Source organism: Natrix helvetica (assembly GCF_964273705.1).
Source record: "Natrix helvetica genome assembly, chromosome: 4".
NCBI lineage: Eukaryota > Metazoa > Chordata > Lepidosauria > Squamata > Natricidae > Natrix > Natrix helvetica.
In genome coordinates this window covers 143,124,850-143,144,150 of record NC_138550.1, presented here as the reverse complement: position 1 = coordinate 143,144,150, position 19,301 = coordinate 143,124,850, and the positions used below count along the sequence as shown (strand labels likewise).

General features: G+C 43.0%; 2 protein-coding genes across 2 annotated transcripts in view; one reads left to right on the top strand and one right to left on the bottom strand.

Moving 5' to 3' along the window:
- DPY19L4 (dpy-19 like 4) overlaps positions 1 to 11,081 on the bottom strand; it is a 106,123-nt gene extending 95,042 nt beyond the window's left edge. The window contains exon 1 of the mRNA XM_081950563.1: positions 10,373 to 11,081. The gene's annotated coding sequence lies outside the window, so the exon portion shown is untranslated. The remainder of the gene's footprint in view (positions 1 to 10,372) is intronic.
- A 926-nt stretch (positions 11,082 to 12,007) lies between these two features.
- Positions 12,008 to 14,841, top strand: LOC309390798 (uncharacterized protein). The gene has a single exon (XM_081950564.1). The coding sequence runs from the start codon at positions 12,196 to 12,198 to the stop codon at positions 13,186 to 13,188; it is 993 nt and encodes a 330-aa protein (XP_081806690.1). The 5' UTR covers positions 12,008 to 12,195; the 3' UTR covers positions 13,189 to 14,841.
- The last annotated feature ends 4,460 nt before the right edge of the window (positions 14,842 to 19,301 follow it).

Sequence of the window (19,301 nt, the reverse complement as noted above, 5' to 3'; positions counted from 1 at the left end):
ACCAACCAGGTTGTTGTTGTTAGTCGTGAAGCTGTGTCTGACTCTTTGTGACCCCACGGACAATGTTCCTCCAGGCCTTCCTGTCCTCTACCATCCCCCGGAATCCATTTAAACTCATACCAACTGGCCCAGTGACTCCATCCAGAAACCTCATTCTCTGCCATCCCCTTCTTCTTTTACCCTAAATCTTTCCCAGCATTAGGCTCTTCTCCAGTGAGTCCTTCCTTCTCATTAGGTGACCAAAATATTTGAGTTTCATCTTCAGGGTCTGGCCTTCTAAAGAGCAGTCAGGGTTTGTTAGATCAGGGCAATGAGAGGTCTTTATTAGCAGTCAAGAATGTACAATCCAGCAACTGTGAGGTCTGACAGCTCCCCTTTTATAGGGAGCTGTCAGGCCTCTCAACCAATCAGGTTAACCCAGGCTTCCTGCCTAAATGGAGGACTGGAGTGGAAACCTCTATAACTATTTACAATATCTAACAGGGTTCATCTCCTCTAGGACTGACCAGTTTGATTGCCTTGCAGTCAAGGGACTTGCAGGAGTCTTCTCCAGCACCATAATTCAAAGGGCCTCAATTCTTCAGCGCTCAGCCTTTTTTATGGTCCAACTTTCACAGCCATACATTGCAACTGGGAAAACCATAGCCTTGGCTATACACACTTTTATTGGCAATGTGATGTCTCTGCTGTTTAGTATGCTGTCTTGATTTGTCACAGCTTTTCTCCCTAGGAGAAAGCGTCTTTTAATTTCTTGGCTGCAGTCCCCATCTGATCTTGCGGCCCAGGAAAATAAAATCTGTCACTATCTCCATTTCTTCCCAATCTATTTGCCAGGAATTGAGAGGGCCGGATGCCATGATCTTAGTTTTCTTAATGTTGAGTTTCAAGCCAACTTTTTCACTCTCCTCCTTCACCCGCATCAAGAGGCTCTTTAGTTCCTCTTCAGTTTCTGCCACTAGAGTGGTATTATCTGCATATCTGAGGTTGTTGATATTTCTCCTGGCAATCTTAATTCCAACCTGTGATTCATCTAGCCCTGCCTTTCTCATGATGTGCTCTGCATATAAATTAAATAGGCAGGGTGACAGTATGCAGCCTTGGCGAACTCCTTTCTCAATTTTGAACCAATCAGTGGTTCCATGTCCAGTTCTCACTGTTGCTTCTTGACCCGCATATAGATTTCTCAAGAGACAAATTGGGTGGTCTGGTACTCCCATCTCTTTAAGAACTTGCCACAATTTGTTGTGATCCACACAATCAAAGGCTTTAGCATAGTCAATGAAGCAGAAGTAGATGTTTTTCTGGAACTCCCTAGCTTTTTCCATGACCCAGCGTATGTTGGCAATTTAATCTCTAGTTCCTCTGCCTCTTCGAAATCCTCCCTGTGCTTCTGTAGTTCTCTGTCCATATGCTGCTGGAGCCTAGTTTATAGGATTTTGAGCATAACTTTGCTAGCATATGAAATGAGTGCAATGGTGTGATCGTTTGAACGTTCTTTGGAATTGGAATGTAAACTGACGTTTTCCAATCCTGTGGCCATTGTTGAGTTTTCCAAATTTGCTGGCAAATTGAAGGTAGCACTTTTACTGCATTGTCTTTTAAGATTTTGAAAAGCTCAGTTGGAAGAAATACTGTGACCTTCACTAGCTTTGTTGTTGCCCAGACTTTCTAAGGCCCATTTGACTTCACATTCCAGGATCTCTGGCTCGAGGTCAGTGACCCATCATGGTTATCAGGGACGTTAAGCTCGTTCTTGTATATCAACCATGGGTTGATGCAATCAAAGTGAGTATAAACCTTTGTTAAAGGATGGCCAGATGCAAGAGGCGGCAGAGCCTTTTGCATCATTTACTGTGGAAAGAGAATTATAGTTAATTTACCTGCTCAGTTTAAATTCTATTTAAATGCTACATAATTCTATTCCTTTGATTTGCTTCTTCCTGTTCCTGCTTCTCTGCTGGTCTCTGATTGATTACAGATGTGAGAAACAAAAAAAAAAGGCTTTAGAATCAAATGATGTTAAAAGCATGGAAATATTAGGAATAAATCTAAAAAAGGGGTTTAAATTCACAGAAGAAGAATTGATTTCCTTTTACAACATTCAAAATTTAATTATAACTAAGTTACACATATCGGTGTACATACCCACAATATGTTACAGTTAATTTTAAAAAGGACAATTTAAAAAAGAATGATAAATATAGTTTTACACAATGGTGTAATCCTCTGAAGTCTGCTACCGGTTCGGTGAGTCTGCTACCGAGTGTGCGCTTTGCGTGCGCATGCCGCTTTGCGCACATGCGTGCCTGAGGCACACCCGCGCAGTGCTAAAAAAGGAACATTTTGAAGACTTCCGGGTCTGCAAAGGTAAGTACAATTTAGATTAGCTACATGTCAGCCCTCAGGCTGCCATCCAGGGGGACCCTATCCATCACCATGCCCACCATGCAACGCTGCCATGTTGATGTTGCCTCTTTGATGTCAATTGAGCCTGTAGCTGCATGTGGCTCTTCTACCCGGGTGCAACTGCCTCCTCTGACGTAACTCTTCTACTCGGGTGCAACTGCCTACTCTGATGTAACTCTTTGCTCCGATGCAACTAACCAGGAAAGAGGCTATGATGACACTGAGTGGGGGTGTGGCTGGAGGTGTGGCTCATGGTGATTGGTGATGGTGGGTGGAGTTGTGGGTGGAGCTGGGTGGGGTAATGGTATATATATGGGTGATGGTGTTAACTTGGTTAGAACCGACTTGGATTTGATTACTTTTGTATCATTGTGATTTAGTGCTGGTTATCACGTAGTTTGTTATAGAGATAAAAGTTTTTCACCAAACAAACTGAATCTCTTTTTGTATGCAACGTGAACGCCGGAACGTGACACTAGAAAGCAGAAAATCCGACAATTCTAGCTAATATAAGTCGTGCGGCACAGCTGATCATCGCCCAGCTGATCGTTGGAAATACCCATTCGCCTGAACCAGTAGTATTTCTTACTACTGGTTCGGGCGAATTGGTCCAAACCGGTAGCATTTCACCCCTGGTTTTGCACCATGGAAAAATGAGTCTGACCATCTAGTTCAGGGCTGTCAAACTCCCGGCCTCCAGGCCAGATGCATCACAGGCTGGCCATGCCCACACCCAGTTTTGCAAAGGGGAAAAAAGTCCTGATATGTCACATGGCACCTCCATGGTGACATGAATTTGACACTCCTGATCTAGTTAGTAGACAATTCAGTCATTAGCTGTGATGCCCTCAAACCCAGTTGCCTCCTTGAATGAATTATTACAGCAAACCACAAATCACAGGACAAACCTAAGGAATCTGTTGGTGCTACTTCAACATTTGAAACACATGAAGTTGGTTCTGTGAGATCTCTTCATCAAGCATCAGCCAAAGTAGTAGAAGCATTTTACAGGTTGTCATTGCTCATTGCTCAAGTTGAAAAGTGTGTGATACAGAAGAGACTCTTCTGAAGTATTATTATTACTGTAGGTACCAAAACCAAGAAAAAAAATGGAAATTTTGCTGACAATTCTATGGCACATCATACTGATGATATATTGTACAGTAGTAGACATTCTTAATAGTTGGAGGCATTGTTCTTCATAATTCAGTGTGACAGTATCACAAATGTAGCCAAGTGGTATCAGTTGGTAGTCTAGTTCTGATACAGTTAGTCCTTGACTTAAGACCATAATTGGGACCTGAATTTCCATTGCTAAAAAAGATGGTGTTATGACTTTATGATGACTTTATGACTATTTTTTGCCACAGTTGTTAAGGGAATCACTGCAGTTCTTTTTTTTTTCCAAAAAGTTTTATTGGTTTTTTTAAAACATTTATAAGGAAAAGGGTAAGTGGAATGGTTACAAATTTTGGCAGTTGCAAGTGTGGCAGACGCCCCCTCCCTCCAAACTCATAGGATACATCTAAATATAAAACATTAATACATAATCATAAAAAATCAGCACATTAAATCTAGAAAAAATAGTTTTCAATCAGTTTATATAGTTATGATATATAATCTAGATATAATTTCACTATTACTTTCGGTCTGTTTATATGTGGTTTTCTTATTCATTTTTGTGATCTGAGCTTTCTTGGTGTTGCCCCTTCACCCCCCGCTGGCAGAGCTCCGGCCCCTCCCGTGTCCTGTGTGACCATTGTGGTGTCTTCTGTTTTTTCTAGGTTCGCTTTATTTTTTTCCATAAAGGCCTGTGCCTCTATGGGTGTGTTGATTCTGATTCTTGTCTCCTCCCAGAATATCAGCATACCTTCAGGCATCAACCATCTAAACCACACCCCCTTCTGGTATAGTTTATTCACCAATTGCGAATAGTTTTTCCTTTTCTCCCTAATTTTTTTGGGGATCTGCTTCAGGATGGTTATCTCCCTGTCATGATATGTCAGTGTTTGCCCCCTTTGTACACCCAGAATTTCATCTCTTGTGCTTTTCCTAAGGAATTTAATATGAACCTCCCTGGGTACATTGTGTGTTCTGGCATATGCTGAATTCACTCTATAGACCAGATCTATCTCCCATTCCATCTGCTGTTTATCTTTGTGTATGTATTCAGCTAGAATATTAGTCATAATGTCCCTTATATTTTCCCCATCTGCTTCTATTACATTTTGAAATCTAAGATAAAAGGACATTCTCTCAAACTCTGTTTTCATTTGTTGGATATCAAGTTCTTTGTTTCCTTTCTGTAAAGCCTCTACCCCCCCTCTCGCCTCCGCCACCCCACCCTCCACAAGGTCCAGTCTCTGTGAGTTCTTATAAATTTGGGCTTGATTCTCTTTAATTTCTTCTTTCATTTCTTTTAATTGTTTCTTAATTTCTTCCTGGCCCTGTATGAGTTGCTGGAGCATTTGTTGCAAATCCATCTCTGTACTCTTAGGTTGCATCATTTCTGTAATCTTTGACTGTGTGGCAGGGCTGGATGTTGCAGATGTCGGTGCAGAAGTAGCAAAGCCAGGTTTTCCCGGGGGTGGTCTTTTTGGAGACATGGTTTATAAAACAAAGAGATCAGTCAGTGTAGAAACTGGGCAGCTGGAGAAGTAGAGCAGGCAGATGAGTCCAGAAGGCAGAGGATCCAAACAGGTGGGAGTTTCTTTAGTCACTCTAGCAATAGATGAAAGTTTTTTCTCCAAAGAGTTCAGGAAATAACAATCCACAAGAGATTCCTCTGGGTGACACGGAGACAAAGACCGGAAGCCTGAATTTTAAAGGTGGAGTCAGGTTTCACAGTTCATGAAGACAACGGAAGTGTGCCATCTTGCCCTGCCAGCTTTGGGCTCAGAGGCATAGGAAAAATTTTAAAAGTTCAAAAAGTTCTCAGGTCATCAATAAGTTCTGGAACTAAGTCCCATGAAAAACACTTTTGCTGGGGTGAGGCATCATTAGTTGGCTCTCCCCCCTCCTCCTTCCCCTGGGGGCGAGAGCAGAATTTTAACAAGCCGCTTGTCCAAGGGGGGGGGGAATCCCCCTCCCCTCTAGCCGCTCCTCCAAGAGTAAATCCGAAAGGTTAACTTTTAAAATTACTGAAAAGTCTATCAATTCAAAAGTAAGGGGATGAAGAGAGGAAGCATCTCACCACACCGCCGCTGCTTCCTTCAGTTTTGCGTTCTCCGATCGGCATGGGGCGAGACACAGGCGCGTCCTCCAAAACTGCTCCCCGGTGCCTGGAGCAAGGCGGAAAAGCCCCCACCAGCCGCCGCCGGTGCCAGAGCCTTCCGCGAGCCGCTCCTTCGGCAGGGCGCCTCTTCGGGGCATCCTGTGCCCCCCCCCGAAGGCGGGGGAAGCCCACCGAAGAGCGGGAGCGGGCAAAGTCCTTGCCCGTCGCCGTAGCCGCCGGAACCGGAAGTCGGAATCACTGCAGTTCTTAACTGAAGTGTGTGGTTGTTGTGTAAAACTGGTTGTCCACATCCTCTTGACAGTGTTCCCGCATTGAGTTTGCTTCTTGGAAACCAGATGGGACATTTAAAAATTGTGATCACTTGAGCCTGCGATGCTACAACTACTGTAAATACATGCCAGTTATCAAGTATCTGAATTTTGATCATGTGACTATGGGGATGCGGTGATGGTCATAAGTGCAAAGACTGGTCATAAGTTATTCTTTTCAGTAACTTCAAATGATCGCTAAACAAATGGTTGTAAGCAGGGGTGGGCTGCTGTGGGTTCGCACGGCTTCAGGCGAACCCGCGAATCCCACCTCTGGCTGGCCGCTCCCCTTCCCTCCCCTCCCCTCCCACCACTCTCCTCCCAAATGTGGCCCATTTGGGATGCCAGGTAAGTACAGCCTGCATGGAGGCTCAGGCCTCCTAGAAGTTCTGGAAATTTCTGGCATCCAGAGGGCTTCCGGAGCCTGTGGGAGGCCATTTTCGCCTTCCTGGAGGCCAGAGTAAAGCCTTTGGCGCTCGAGGAGGGCAGAAACGACCCCCCCCCCACCGTGCTGCAGGAGACTGACTAGGCCACGCCCACCCACAAACCGGGCAGAGAACCTGTTGCTAAAATTTTTGAAGCCCAGACCTGGTTGTAAGTCAATTTATCAGTACATTAACAATAATATTGAAAATAAAATTTACTGATAGACTCGGTGATCACATGAAAGGCTTTCAATGGACTTTCAAAAAACCTGTTGTTGTATGCACAGATAATGCTCCAGCCATGCTTGGCTCTGTATTTGTGTGTATTTATTGCTATGGAGAGGGAGGGGAATCAGTCAATTCAAACAAATATTTGTCTGCTAAATATTCATGGATACATACAATCCAAAGTTACAAATACTGTGAAGAATTATCACTTTAAATACAATTTTTTCCAGCTCTTTGCGTGAATTTAGAAGCAGATCATAAAACACCTTTGTTTCAGAGATGTGATGGCTTTCCAAACAGAACATGTCTTCAAAGTAATTCAAGCTAAAATAATACCATAATAAATCATTAAAACCTAAACAGAAAAAAATCCACTTTTAAACATCAAACACAAGCTCAGATCCCTAATATTTTATTATTTTTCACTTGTTGAAAATCAGAGTTACCATGAAGACTGTCAAGAGGATGTGAACAATCAAATTATTTACCTAGACTATCCTGCAGACAAATTCATCTGCTATTTTTCCAGACATCTTTTTTGGCAAGCTTACTCATAAACAAGTATGCTTTAACACTGATGTTAGTTAACAGCCCTTAAGCATTTGATATAAAATATAATGTGAATGTGAGAATAATTTTAAAAATTCAGATTTGGAGAAATTTAGGATGAAGCATTTTAAAATTTATTCAAAAGTTAGGAAAGAAGCGGTAGGTATCATTTCTATCCCCCCCCCCCCCGCATGTTACTCTGTGAAGCAGCTTTTCAACTTCACTCACAATAAAAACAAAACAAAGGAATTTACTGGTTGTCAGAAACAATCCTGCGCTGTGCACTCTAGTTTTTCAAAAGCTAGGTTTTCCCAACTTGTGAAGAAAATAATAGCCTTTACATTAACTTTGGTTTATTTCTAGTATGTGAGATGGGTAGCCATATAAAATGAATAAACAAGCAAACAAACAAAAATGTTACATGATGTTTTCATTAGAACTTTCTTTCTTTAAACATATTGTTTAAAATTTAAGATAAAACATGATATAATGTTGTGATTGTTTTTATTTTTAAACATGGATTGAAATAATGTTTGAAGAAGCATGGGATAAATGAGAAGTGAAGAGGTACAGTATAAGGATTCCTAAAATATGAAAATAGGAATGTGAGGGCAGAAAGTTTGGATATCCTTGTAATATATAATAAGACATATTTTCAGGGATTCTACTGATTTTAAAAGGGTCACGCAGTATCCATGGCATTTGACATAATATTCTGTTCTGCGTTAACACATCAGAACAATGCAGTCAGCGAGTACTGACTACTACGGTTTCTTAAAGCATCCATAAAGCAGTAAAAACCAGCAAGACAAGAAATTTCTTCTTAATGTCGTTTCTCATATAAATAATAAATGCAGTCTGAAACTGTTTAGCGAAAACTAAGATTAAGAATACTGTGTTTAGATTTTGTACCTATGCAGTTGGCAGCTCTTCTTTGTCACGTAGCAACCTTAAATGCTTTGGCAATCTGGATGTTTAAGGAAATAAATGATTGCAACCCCTTTGTTTCCTATGTATTCTGGTAAATTCCATCCTGCTTCCTTTGTGAGGCTGTGTGTAACAGACTTGCCGATTGAAAGAAAAATGAGAAAACAATGCCCTAAATGGCTTTATTTCATACAACCACCTTACTAAGTAAATTAGCTTTCCTCACCCCATGACCTGCTGAGGTTTTGAATTTTAACTCCCATAACTTTCACTTCTTGTTAGAGCTAAGGATCAGCTTGGGGTAGAAGGCAGGCATTTTCCTTCATGCCTCTGTGACTGCAGTGAGAACAACCATAAAGCTTTTTAATATACATGCAAAAAAATAAATAGGTTGCGACACTGATCACATATTATCTTTTCTGGCAAATGAGATATATAATAACAGTGTGTTTATAATATTGCATTCTCCTGTAAGTGACCTGAATTAAGATGACTCATTCTGCACCACCAGAACAGAGGAGTCTACTCAGGTAACCATACTCTCAGCAAATATAAATTAACCCTAGCCTGTTTCAAAATTAGTCTACATCAAAAGCATATCTGGGCTTGTCTCTTGGGATGACATTGGGTTGTTTTGAGAAGCTGCCTGTCTCTTTCTTTTTAAGTGTCTAAAGAGAAAGCACCTTTGGAACAACCATGATCTGGATGACTGAGAATCTACACAGACATTTAGCTATGCTTTGCGATGAACACCTTCAAATGGTGCAGGAGCATGGAAGGATTTCCAGCAAAAACATTGCAGACTACAGGATTCAGGTGACCCGGAGGGCATAGATAAACCTTCAAGGGGTCTCAACAACTCTCAGAAAGAAGGCTAATCATAGGTGGGTTGCTTCTGTGGTAGTAGCAGCTGTGGGAGGCTCCACCCACCTGCCCGGATGCTTTTGCGTATGCACAGAAGCAGCACGTGGGAGCGCACCCAAGCCAGTAGTAAAAAAACTGGCAACCCACCACTGGGGCTAATGACCATGTGACTGCACAGAATGTAGAATCCTTCCATTCTCCACCATTCAGTCAGAACTGAAGAAGCTTCTTGGATGAGAAGCGAAATGTCTGCTAGCAAAACAAGTAAGTCCAGGTGCCTTTTGAAAAATAGCACCTTTGGGACTTTCTTTTAAGCTTTTTTCATTATATCTAAAACCAGAGCAAAGCTGAATTTTTTATTTGTGGGACTGGAGCTTGTAGACACTGACAGAAAGATTCAGTGGGAGCCAAAAAAAGTCAAGTCAGCTGTGGTTACAAAATCAAAGTCATGCCTTCTGTGTATGTTGTAAGGACAGGGTTCAGTCATGTAGTTGTAGTTGCCATCTTTACTTTTTTTTTGACACCCTCCCCCAACACCCTTCTATGCATTGGAAGAACTATTTCCTTATCCCATCAACTTGCTCTTGGACTCAAGGAAGTTATTCCGTTTCAAGGAAGCTAGTTTCTGGCCTCCTTCTGATAAAAAGGGGGAAGCAAAGAGAACTCTTGCCAATGTTATTATTGCTCTTTTTTTCCTGAGCTACTTGGGCACAAGGATGAGTGGCAACAATCTGATCCTTGCTTGGCAATAAATGCTTTTTAAAAAATTTCTTTTTATATATGTAGGTCCTAAATTTTAAAAATTTAGACTCCTTTTTTTCCGCAAAGAATCCATATATATAAAATTATTTTACCTGTGCTGATGTAACACCTTTGATAATTCTGATTAATTCAGGCTCTATTCTTAAAAGAAATATAAATGCATAGACACCCACACAAACCCATACAACAGTAGATAGGAAGGCAGCTTGTGCTTATAGAAGGAGGACATGGCATAACCGAATGGAAAGCTGGGAATTGTTTGGCAACTGAAATACAAATAACTTACAAGATGGAAGAGTGGAAACAACTGCCATAAAAGGAACTGTAAACATGTCAAGACAACCCAGAAGAACATTCTATAGTAGGCCATCAAGAAAAAGGAGGAAAAAATGTAAATATTCCCTCTGTATTTACAGAATGGAAGAAAACACTTCTGAAGAGAGGAATCCTACTCTGTGCAAACAGATAAGTTTATTCACTTTATGGGACAAAACAGGCTAAGAAAAGTAGACTTTTCCTATTTTCATTGCACAATTCATTAAGGGTACCCTGGAATATTGCTGGAGAAAGAAACACACCCTTTCCCCTCAGTGGTTGGTTTGTTACTTTACACTGATTGCCTAGGCTTCACTACAATTGGTTGAATAAGTTGTAATTGGTTCACTTACCGTAATAATCTTTTTTGTGGCAGTCATTGTGAACATCACGTAACTGCTGCAGCGGTTAAGCAAATCAATGGTTTGCTATGGGCTAGTTTTGTCAAAAATTGAAAGTAAATGCCTACTTTTGGTAAAACCATCATAAAACACAATCGTGTGATTGCAGGATGCTACAAAATGGTTGTAAATGCATGCCAAGCACCTCAAATGTAGTCATGTGACTTCAGGGGGAGTGGCCTTCAGAAATTTGGAACCCCTGGGAGATCCGCAATAACTTCAAACAGTTGTGCTAAGTGATGGTCATAAGTTGAGAACAACCTGTAAACTGGGAGCTGGTTCCAGGGAGGGAGGGAGGGAGGGAGGGTTTTTGACACTCACTGCCATGTTCCCACAAGGAAATTCAATGGGTAGCCAACAGGAAGTCAGAAATCATTCCTGCTCATGGTCATTCTGTTTCTTTCTTTAGGTAAGAAAATATCTGTGAAATGATGACCCAAAGGATCACAGGTTATCTAGTATACCATTAAAACTCTCATGTTTGTAACTTTTAACTGGGTGAAACAATGCATCATAGGCTAAAAAACTTTCAACTACGGTACTTCAAATTAGCTAATTTACAGAATGCTGGGATCCATTACTCCCATGGGAATGAGATTTTGGCATTTTTTTGCCATTGTTATTCATGGTCATGTGATGCTTATTTACAACCTTTCCTGGAACCTTCTCACAAATCAATGGCAAGCCCAGTGAAACTTGCAGGGAAACAATCAATTAGGATCACATGACTACAATCAATTAGGATCACATGACTACAATTGACGGTAGGAATGTGGCTGGGAAGTTAAACTTATATTCTCTGTCTAATGAGGAGATATATCCGAAAGGATGATCCAACAGGTCGCAGGTTGTCTAGGAAAAACTAAAAGCCTGTGTAGTCTACATTTCAATTATTTTAAAAAAAGAGGAGCCCTTGAGTAAATCTTTTGAGCTCTTTAGAACTTTCTAGACCTCTTTCTTTTAGTTTTTAATTATGTAGGACACTTTTATATACCTTTTACTTTCTACTTCCAAACAAAGCAAAAGATGTTTTGCCAAAGCAACCTATTCCAATAGCCATAAAGACAATTTCAACTTTAAAAGGATAAAACAGTTGTCAATTTCTCTGGGAAAGTCCCATAGATTCTTTATTATAAGTTTTTAAACTAGAGGCCGGATAACCACTACTGTCTACAAAGAAGATCAGATCCAAAATTTTGAGATCCATTACCTAACCCCAGCATGTGCAGCCTTAATTTCCCATAATGCCTAGCTTTATGCTTTGTCTTGAGGCATTATGGGAAATGAAAAGAGTGTAACCAATGGCAATGAGGGTTTAACTGCAGAAGTACTACTGCTCAATAAGCGTACTGTGAAATCTTTTTACTAAATCCCCCCCACCCCCCGCAGTTCTAGTCGTAATTCAAGTCTTCTAAATTAGTGTAAATTTATTCCAGGGCAAATATGCTACAAACGGCCAGCCGTTCCTCCTGCCTTTAGAACCTATCTTTACAACGCATGCCGGCTGTGTGTGTGTATGTACGTGTGTTGCCATGCTGACCTCCGTTGGCTCCAATCCAGGATCATGACGCCACCCTCGCCCCGCCCCCTGCTCTCGATCACAGCGGCCCCGCCCACGTTCCCCGGCCGCCGACGTTAAAATAGCAGGCGAGCCCAACGAAACGCAGACTCAGGTGAGGAAAGAAAGGCGGCGAAGGAAGAAGCCGTTGTAACTAATCTCCTTTTTCACGGCTTTCGCACTCTTACATCCCCGTGGGATACTCGACGTACCGCGGATGACTCTGCGCCGGGAGGAAGAGCCGCAGTTCTCCGCCAACGTGAAACTCCTTGAGATGTCCGGGGCCCCCCTCTTTCGGTGGGAGCGGTTGGACGCGCCCGGCGCGCGTCATCCATTGTTTACAAACCAACCGCAGCACCAACAACAGCGTTGGAGAAGGCAGGGAGCGTGCGGGGAGAGGGCTCGCTTGGTAGTTACGAGCGCCTTGGCTGCGGTGGCCGCCCCAGAGACAACCACGCGTGCCAAGCAGAGGGCGAAAGCAGGCAGGAGAGCAGCGGCGATGCCTTGCCGGCGGCCGGGCGGAGAGCGCTTCCTATTCCTGGAGCGCGGCGCCGTCTCTTTGCAGAGCGGTGCCGGGACGGCCGGCAGCGGCTCCAAAGAAGTGGACGCCTTGGTGGCCAAGCTGGGCGAGGTGCTGCAGTTGAGCTCCCAGCACCGGACGCCGGCGGCACCCCGCCTCCTCCCGAGGCACCACGGCCGGGACCGAGTAGCTCCTTACTCGTCCCCGAGAAGTCTGGGCTTCTTAGCCTCGCTACACCACCGCCACCCGCCGTCCCACCCGCGCCAGTCGCCCTCGCTGCTCCTTTGGCCGTCGCCACCGCCGCCTCCGCCGCCGCCCACTGCGGACCAGAAGGGCAGCCCGCGGGTCTCCAAGCAGCTTTGCGGCCGGGGCTGGTTGCGGAACTCCGCTCGGGCCGGGAGGAAGCAGCAGCCCCGTCGCTACCACCACCACCGCTACCGCTCGCTGCTGCCCGACGACGACGAGGACGACGACCCTCACCGCCTCCTGCAGCAGCTCATCCTCTCCGGCAACCTCATCAAGGAGGCGGTGCGGAGGTTGCAGTTGGCGGCTTCGACGGCGGCCGAGACTTCTTCCACCACGGGCTCCCCGGGCTCCGTCTCGTCCGCCGGGAGCTGCCGCCGCTGCAGTAGCAGCGAAGGAGACGCGGGCTCAGCCTTCCCCGTCGCCTCTTTGCAAGCCTTGCCCTAACCCCTCCGGGTGGTAGCCTGGCCCCGCTTCTTCCCGGGAAGGGGGCCTCGGGGGAAGAGACCTCGCCTATTCGGCTTCCCTGATCCTGGTACGCGCGGGGGTCGCGGACTGCAAAGCCCCCAGAGGCGGATTGTTCAAGCCACGGCCAGATACTTGAAGCAGACCCTCGCGGGGGCTTTGCCAGGACTTTCAAGCGATGACTCTCGGTCGCTTTTTTCATTACTCTGGAGCCACTTGACGATCTGCTACCGTTTCTCTTTTCGGGGAAACGAAACAAAAACAAAACAAAAGACAGAGGTGCTATTGCGGCTCGGGACGGTGGTTCTCCAGCCTCCCGCCCGGCCGTCGATCAGTCCCGGTCCCGTCCCACGTCTGTCCCCAACCCCCTGCCCGACGATCCGGATCTGCCTTGGGTTGCTGGAGTTGGCGCCTGCCACCGGGGCGCACGAAACTCTACCTCTCTCGCTGTCTGCCCTCGGTGTGGGGAGCGCAAAGAAGGGACCATCCCGCGTGGCATTGTCTGGCGTGGAATCCTTGCGCGCGCGCGTGCCCGCTCGCCTGGGTGCGCGGGTTAGGGCACATGGGGCTCTTGAATAGTAAAGACCTCTCCACGTACACGATCGGAAAGGGGGGGAGGAGGGGTGGACACCCTAGAGTGGACGCTGCTGGACACTGAAATATAATCCGCTTTGGATCGCCCTTCCCTTCCCCATCTTTCTCGCGAAGGTCACCCTTTTCTTTCTGCCCCCAACCCCGTGTTTTGGTGTCTTTGCTGTGTTCCCCAGGCAGGTGGCCATGGTACTGTAATCGTATCCTTGCTTGTTTTGACTGGGCTGTGGGCAAACCCCGTTGTGTCTTGTAACGGCTGGGAGTCTCCTGAGGACGAACACGTTGGTCCAAGCTTTCATCTCCTCTCCAACCCCCCACCCCGCTTCGTTCCCAAAGCTCCTCCTCTCCATACAAGCTGGGTTTTTTTCCCCCCCAGAAAGGGGGTCATATTTCAGCAAGCTTTCTAGGAAAACTACCCGGGTAATTGGGGAGGGGGGATTTTCTCCAGCCAGAAGAGAGCCCAGAGATTTGCTTGTTGATTTCTGTATGTCGTGGCAAGCCAATATGCCCCCAAAGAAGGAAATAAATTCTTGCCCGTTTCTGATTAGCTGAAGAGGAAAATTCCATTTCTGATGACCCTTGTCTGCGCCCTCCCCTCTGCCATTTCTTCTTCTTTGGAGCATTCATAGTTGTTTTTGAAAACAGAAAACAAAAACCTAGAAATACAATCTATATGAAGCCATTTTTCAAATTCCAAAAAAAAAAAAAAAAAGGAATCTAAAAGCTGGAAAGCAGCTGGCTTCAAACTGAACATTATCAGAGATTGTGGATGAAGTACTCTGTTAACAGAAGGTAGCTAATCGCAAGCTTTTAAAAATAAAAACAATGAAATGTGTGTATATATCTATATGCGTGCGCACACCCTCTGGTTTAGCAGAAGCAGTTGTGAACTAGGCCTGTGTGTATAAGTGCTTTTACGCATATTTATATATATACACATATGTACACTTCGTAACGGAGTGTTGAAGTTGTGTTCCTGGTTTTCAGGGGTTGTCTTTAATGTGTATCTATTGAATAAACATGGTAGACTTTATATATTAAAAATGGAGTCTTCAGTGTCCTTTGTCCTGGAATGGTTTATGATGCCTCCTTAATGTGCATAACCAATTATTTTGCCTATTGCTGAGAAAGCTGGTTGGTTGGTTGAGGCTTTTTTTTTTAGCACAACTGGTAGAGGGTGCAGTGGAAAAATCTGGTTAGGATTTCTGCACTACGCCAATCAGTTCCTTTGTTTCCTGCCAAACATGATGCTGGGCACTTTTGTTCATGTTGCTCTTGATACTGCCTCTGAATGCAATAATATTTGAAACCTCTAATTTCACCCTGCTCCCCTCCCTCCGAACACTTTGTGGTAAGAGAAAGAATGACGAACCAGACCCCTTGCAGCAGGTCTTAACTTGATTACAATTGAGCTCCAGTGATCTTGGATGCAATCCAGATCCACTGACATCACTAGATGGCTCTCCATTTGAAGTATTTAAAAAGAGAAAAGCTTTCTCTAGACGCTAATTAAAATAAATGCCAATTAAAATATGTTCAGAACAAGCATCTGACATTTGCTTTGGATTACTAGCCATAATTCAATTTAAAGTATGTCTGCTTGCTGTCCTACTGTTTTATCTATGTCCCAATTTCAAACTCAAAATACCTTCCTTTGTTGGTAGATGACTTAGTCATAAAGAAAGTGATAAAGCATTCTGTCAGAGCAATCAAAGCAAAAGGCATCATTTGCCTGGTTTGCTAAGAGTTCTGCATCCAGAATAGTAGAAAAAATAGATTTTTAAAGGCAATGGACAAATATTAGCAAATAGTCCAAAGAAAATGAATCATCTTGTTTGAAGGAATAAATAATAAGAGCCGAAAAATATAAATTCTATAGAAGCAGATATGTAGATATATATATATATAAATAATATATTACACAACTATTGAATAAGAAGCTTGCAGATGTAATAGATGTGAGTAATAAGCAACATAAATTCATGATCAATACTGTTATGATGATAAAATCACATTGCACAAAAGATTGAGTTTGTACTTTCAAGAACTCTTTGTTATGCAATTGGATTAGGGGAATACAATAGTCTGCAAATCTGACTTTCCTAGCCACTGGCCATTAAGTTACAGTCAGGTTTATTTTAATCTTTTCTGCCTATGGTGTTTTCTCAACTTTGACAAGATGTGTGGACTTTAACTCCTAGCTGGCTTGGGAATTCTCAGGAATCTTAAAGTTGCCAGCATATTTATTAAAGGCCTGTGGCTTCTAAATGTGTTGAACCAGAGTTTCTCAACCTTGGCAATTGTATTGTGTGTGGTCTTCAACTCCCAGAATTTCCCAGCGAGGGAAAAGACTGACTAGGGAATTCTAGGAGTTGAAATCCACACATCTTAAAAGTTGCCAAGGTTGAGAAACACTGGTTGGACTTCATTGTTCCTAATCAACATTGCCAACTGCTTTATTTACAGTTTTTATATATCTGCAGGAATGTTGATCCTAATACATCTGGAACTTGCCAGGCTGGGAAAGACTGAATTGTTTCCTCTGCCTTACAGTTCTAAAGTTCTAGTTCAGGAAGAAGAGCTGCCAAGCAATTAGCCAGACTCGACAGCTGCAATTTTGTACAAGAATTCAGAGACTACCTTTTCAATATTGACTACGTTGACAAAACCCACACACTGTTCGGTTATAAAAGTAAAAATGCCACACATCATTATTAGAGTTAATATATTCTGGGCCTGTTTGTTATTCAGTTCTCACCTTCCCATCTGAATTTCAAAACTATGGAGAAAAACATAGTTGCCAGAGTTGCGTGGAAATGTTGCTGAAGAGACTACAAGTAAACAAGTTAAAACAAATGTCTAATAGCTTGCCAAATAACACTTTTTTTTAAGTCTGGGCAAATTTACTGCTTTGCTCTGGAGCAAAGTTTAATTGAGAAATTTTAATTTACAACAATGTGTGTGAGGGAGGGAGGGAGAGGGTGTCTGCCCTTTGGAAGTAAGGCTTAGTTATTACATTACAGTATGACAACCAATCAAAGCACATTGTGGCTAAGGCTTATTCATTTTTATTTTGATCTATATCCACCTTTTTATCAAGGGAGGCAGTCACAGCACCCAGCAATTAAACATAAAATGTGTTTTAAATTATTAATAACTTCTGTCCAATTCTGATTTATAAGATGTATAACAGAATCTGGCTATTGTTGTCTGGGTTTATAAGATAAGCAAGTTTTTGTCTGGATATTATTTGAATGGGAGACCACCAAGAAGTTCCCTGATCGTTTTGAGTTGAAAAACCAGAAGGCAATTGTAAATCACTTCCATATTTTTCCCAAGAAACCAACATGACATTTTCCTGAAGTCACAGGAAAGCAAGCTTGACTTTACCAAGTCTTTTACCTTCATACAAGCCAGCTGATCTGTTGATGCACAAGCAAGACTGCTAATGTCCCTGTGATAATAGTAACAGCAGCTGGTGATCTGAAGCTTAATACTCGGAAGAGAAACAGAGATGAAGATGGAAAGATTGTGTAAAAATGCATAAATAAAATTAGGAATACCTTATTGGTACATGTAACATTTTACTGATAATCTGTGCAGTAAAATCTTTTGTTTCCCTATATCTTATAATGATATAACTCCTTGCAGGTAAGCAGTATTTGGGGGAATCTTAATCTTTGTAGTCAGAAGACTACAAAATTGGTAGGTCAGCATCGTGCATGTGGGAATTTGAAATGATTGGAATTATTCTCTTAGTAGTGTAATTGTGATATCACCACTCACATCCAGTAAAGTCTTTCAAGGGAGGATTTACAGTCACAGACCTTATCTAGCTTGGAGAGCTGCCAGGCCAACATCTGCAAAACTTGGTAAGGAGTCTCAGAGAGTCAGGAACCAATTAGCAAACTAATTGTCTCCTGCAAACTCAACTCCCCTTTCGCTCCTCTTTTATTTCCTCTTGAGAGGGGCGATTCATCGTCAATCTGTGGCCTTACTCCCAAGTCGACCCCTGTTCTTTAGCTGTTCCCTTCATCTGGCAACTCTGCGCATGCACACACTGGGAACAGGCTCCAGCTGTTCGTCTGCCTCACTGATGTCTGACTCTGAAGGCAGCTGATAACTGGCATATTGCTCTGGCCCCCTCTCTGCTTCCGACACAGAGCACTCATCAAAGCCTTCCCCAGACTCCAGGACTGGACCATGTTCCTCCCCAACCTCCTCACTGTCAGAATCTGCTGCTAGCTCTGCTGGCCATTGGCGGGCCACAACAATGGCAGAAAATATTACAAACATAGACTGAACAAATCCAATTTTCCCCAATCTTTTCCAAACTCCCTATATTTTCAAACTTCGCAACTTTAAGATGCCTGGACTTCAATTTCCAGAATTTCCCTATAGCCAGTCCCATATTAAACACTGAGTGTAAATGCATACTTGTGGCTTATTGTTCTCACGCCAAGAAAGGCAAAGGTACAATAAACAAAGCAAGGTAGTCCTTCCAAATCTAAGTTTATATAACTTGTCAAGCACATATTACACAATGGAGATTTTAGACTTTGGAGCCTAATTGTAATTCATGGGGTCTTGCCATCAACCTTTCATTGGCTGAAATAATGGTAATGGGTGGAGCCAAAAGATAAAATAAGGTTTTTGGTTTAGAGCCAATCACCTACTACAACTTCCTTCCCTGCAAGTGTTGAATTTTATAAATCTCTCTGTAAATTACCAGAGTCTTTAGCCATTCAGAATTGGGTAGCTTAGATCAAGGAAATCTTTGGGTAGAAATGAGAGTATAATTTATTGTTGACACCATTAAAAGGCTATATCCCCCTGCCTTGCACCTAACCACAGCACATATATGCTTTGGCAGCTACTCTTTTTTTCCAACTTGTCCCCAACTTTATTTCATCCCCAGCCCATGAGTGAGACAGCTTTAAGTAACTCTCAGCTGTAGCAGTTTAACACAGCATTTCTTATTCCTAAACTATGTCAGGGAAGGCTCAGGGTGTGTAAAGTCTTAGATAGGGGGTATCAACCATTACATGGTAGAGAAATCAGTTGACTAAAATGACCCAGAACAGGATAGGTACAAGTGAGATCTGCTACTGAGAGCAAATATCGCCCTGTATACAGCAGTTTGTTGACACCATTCTTGTTTGGCACTGGGGAAAGTTCCTAAAAGCAGAGTGACCACTACAAGGACAGTTGCTGTATTCTATTATTGATTTCAGTTTAGCTCAGTGTTTTTCAAACTTGGCAACTTTAAGATGCCTGGACTTCAGTTCCCAGAATTCCCCTCTAGCCAGTCCCATATTAAACACTGAATGTAAATGCATACTTGTGGCTTATTGTTCTCAAGCCAAGAAAGGCAAAGGTACAATAAACAAACCCAGGTAGCGCTTCTAAAACTGAGTTTATGTAACGGTCAAGCACATATTACCCATTGAAGATTTTAGACTTTGGAGCCTAATGGTAATTCATGGGGTCTTGCCATTAATCTT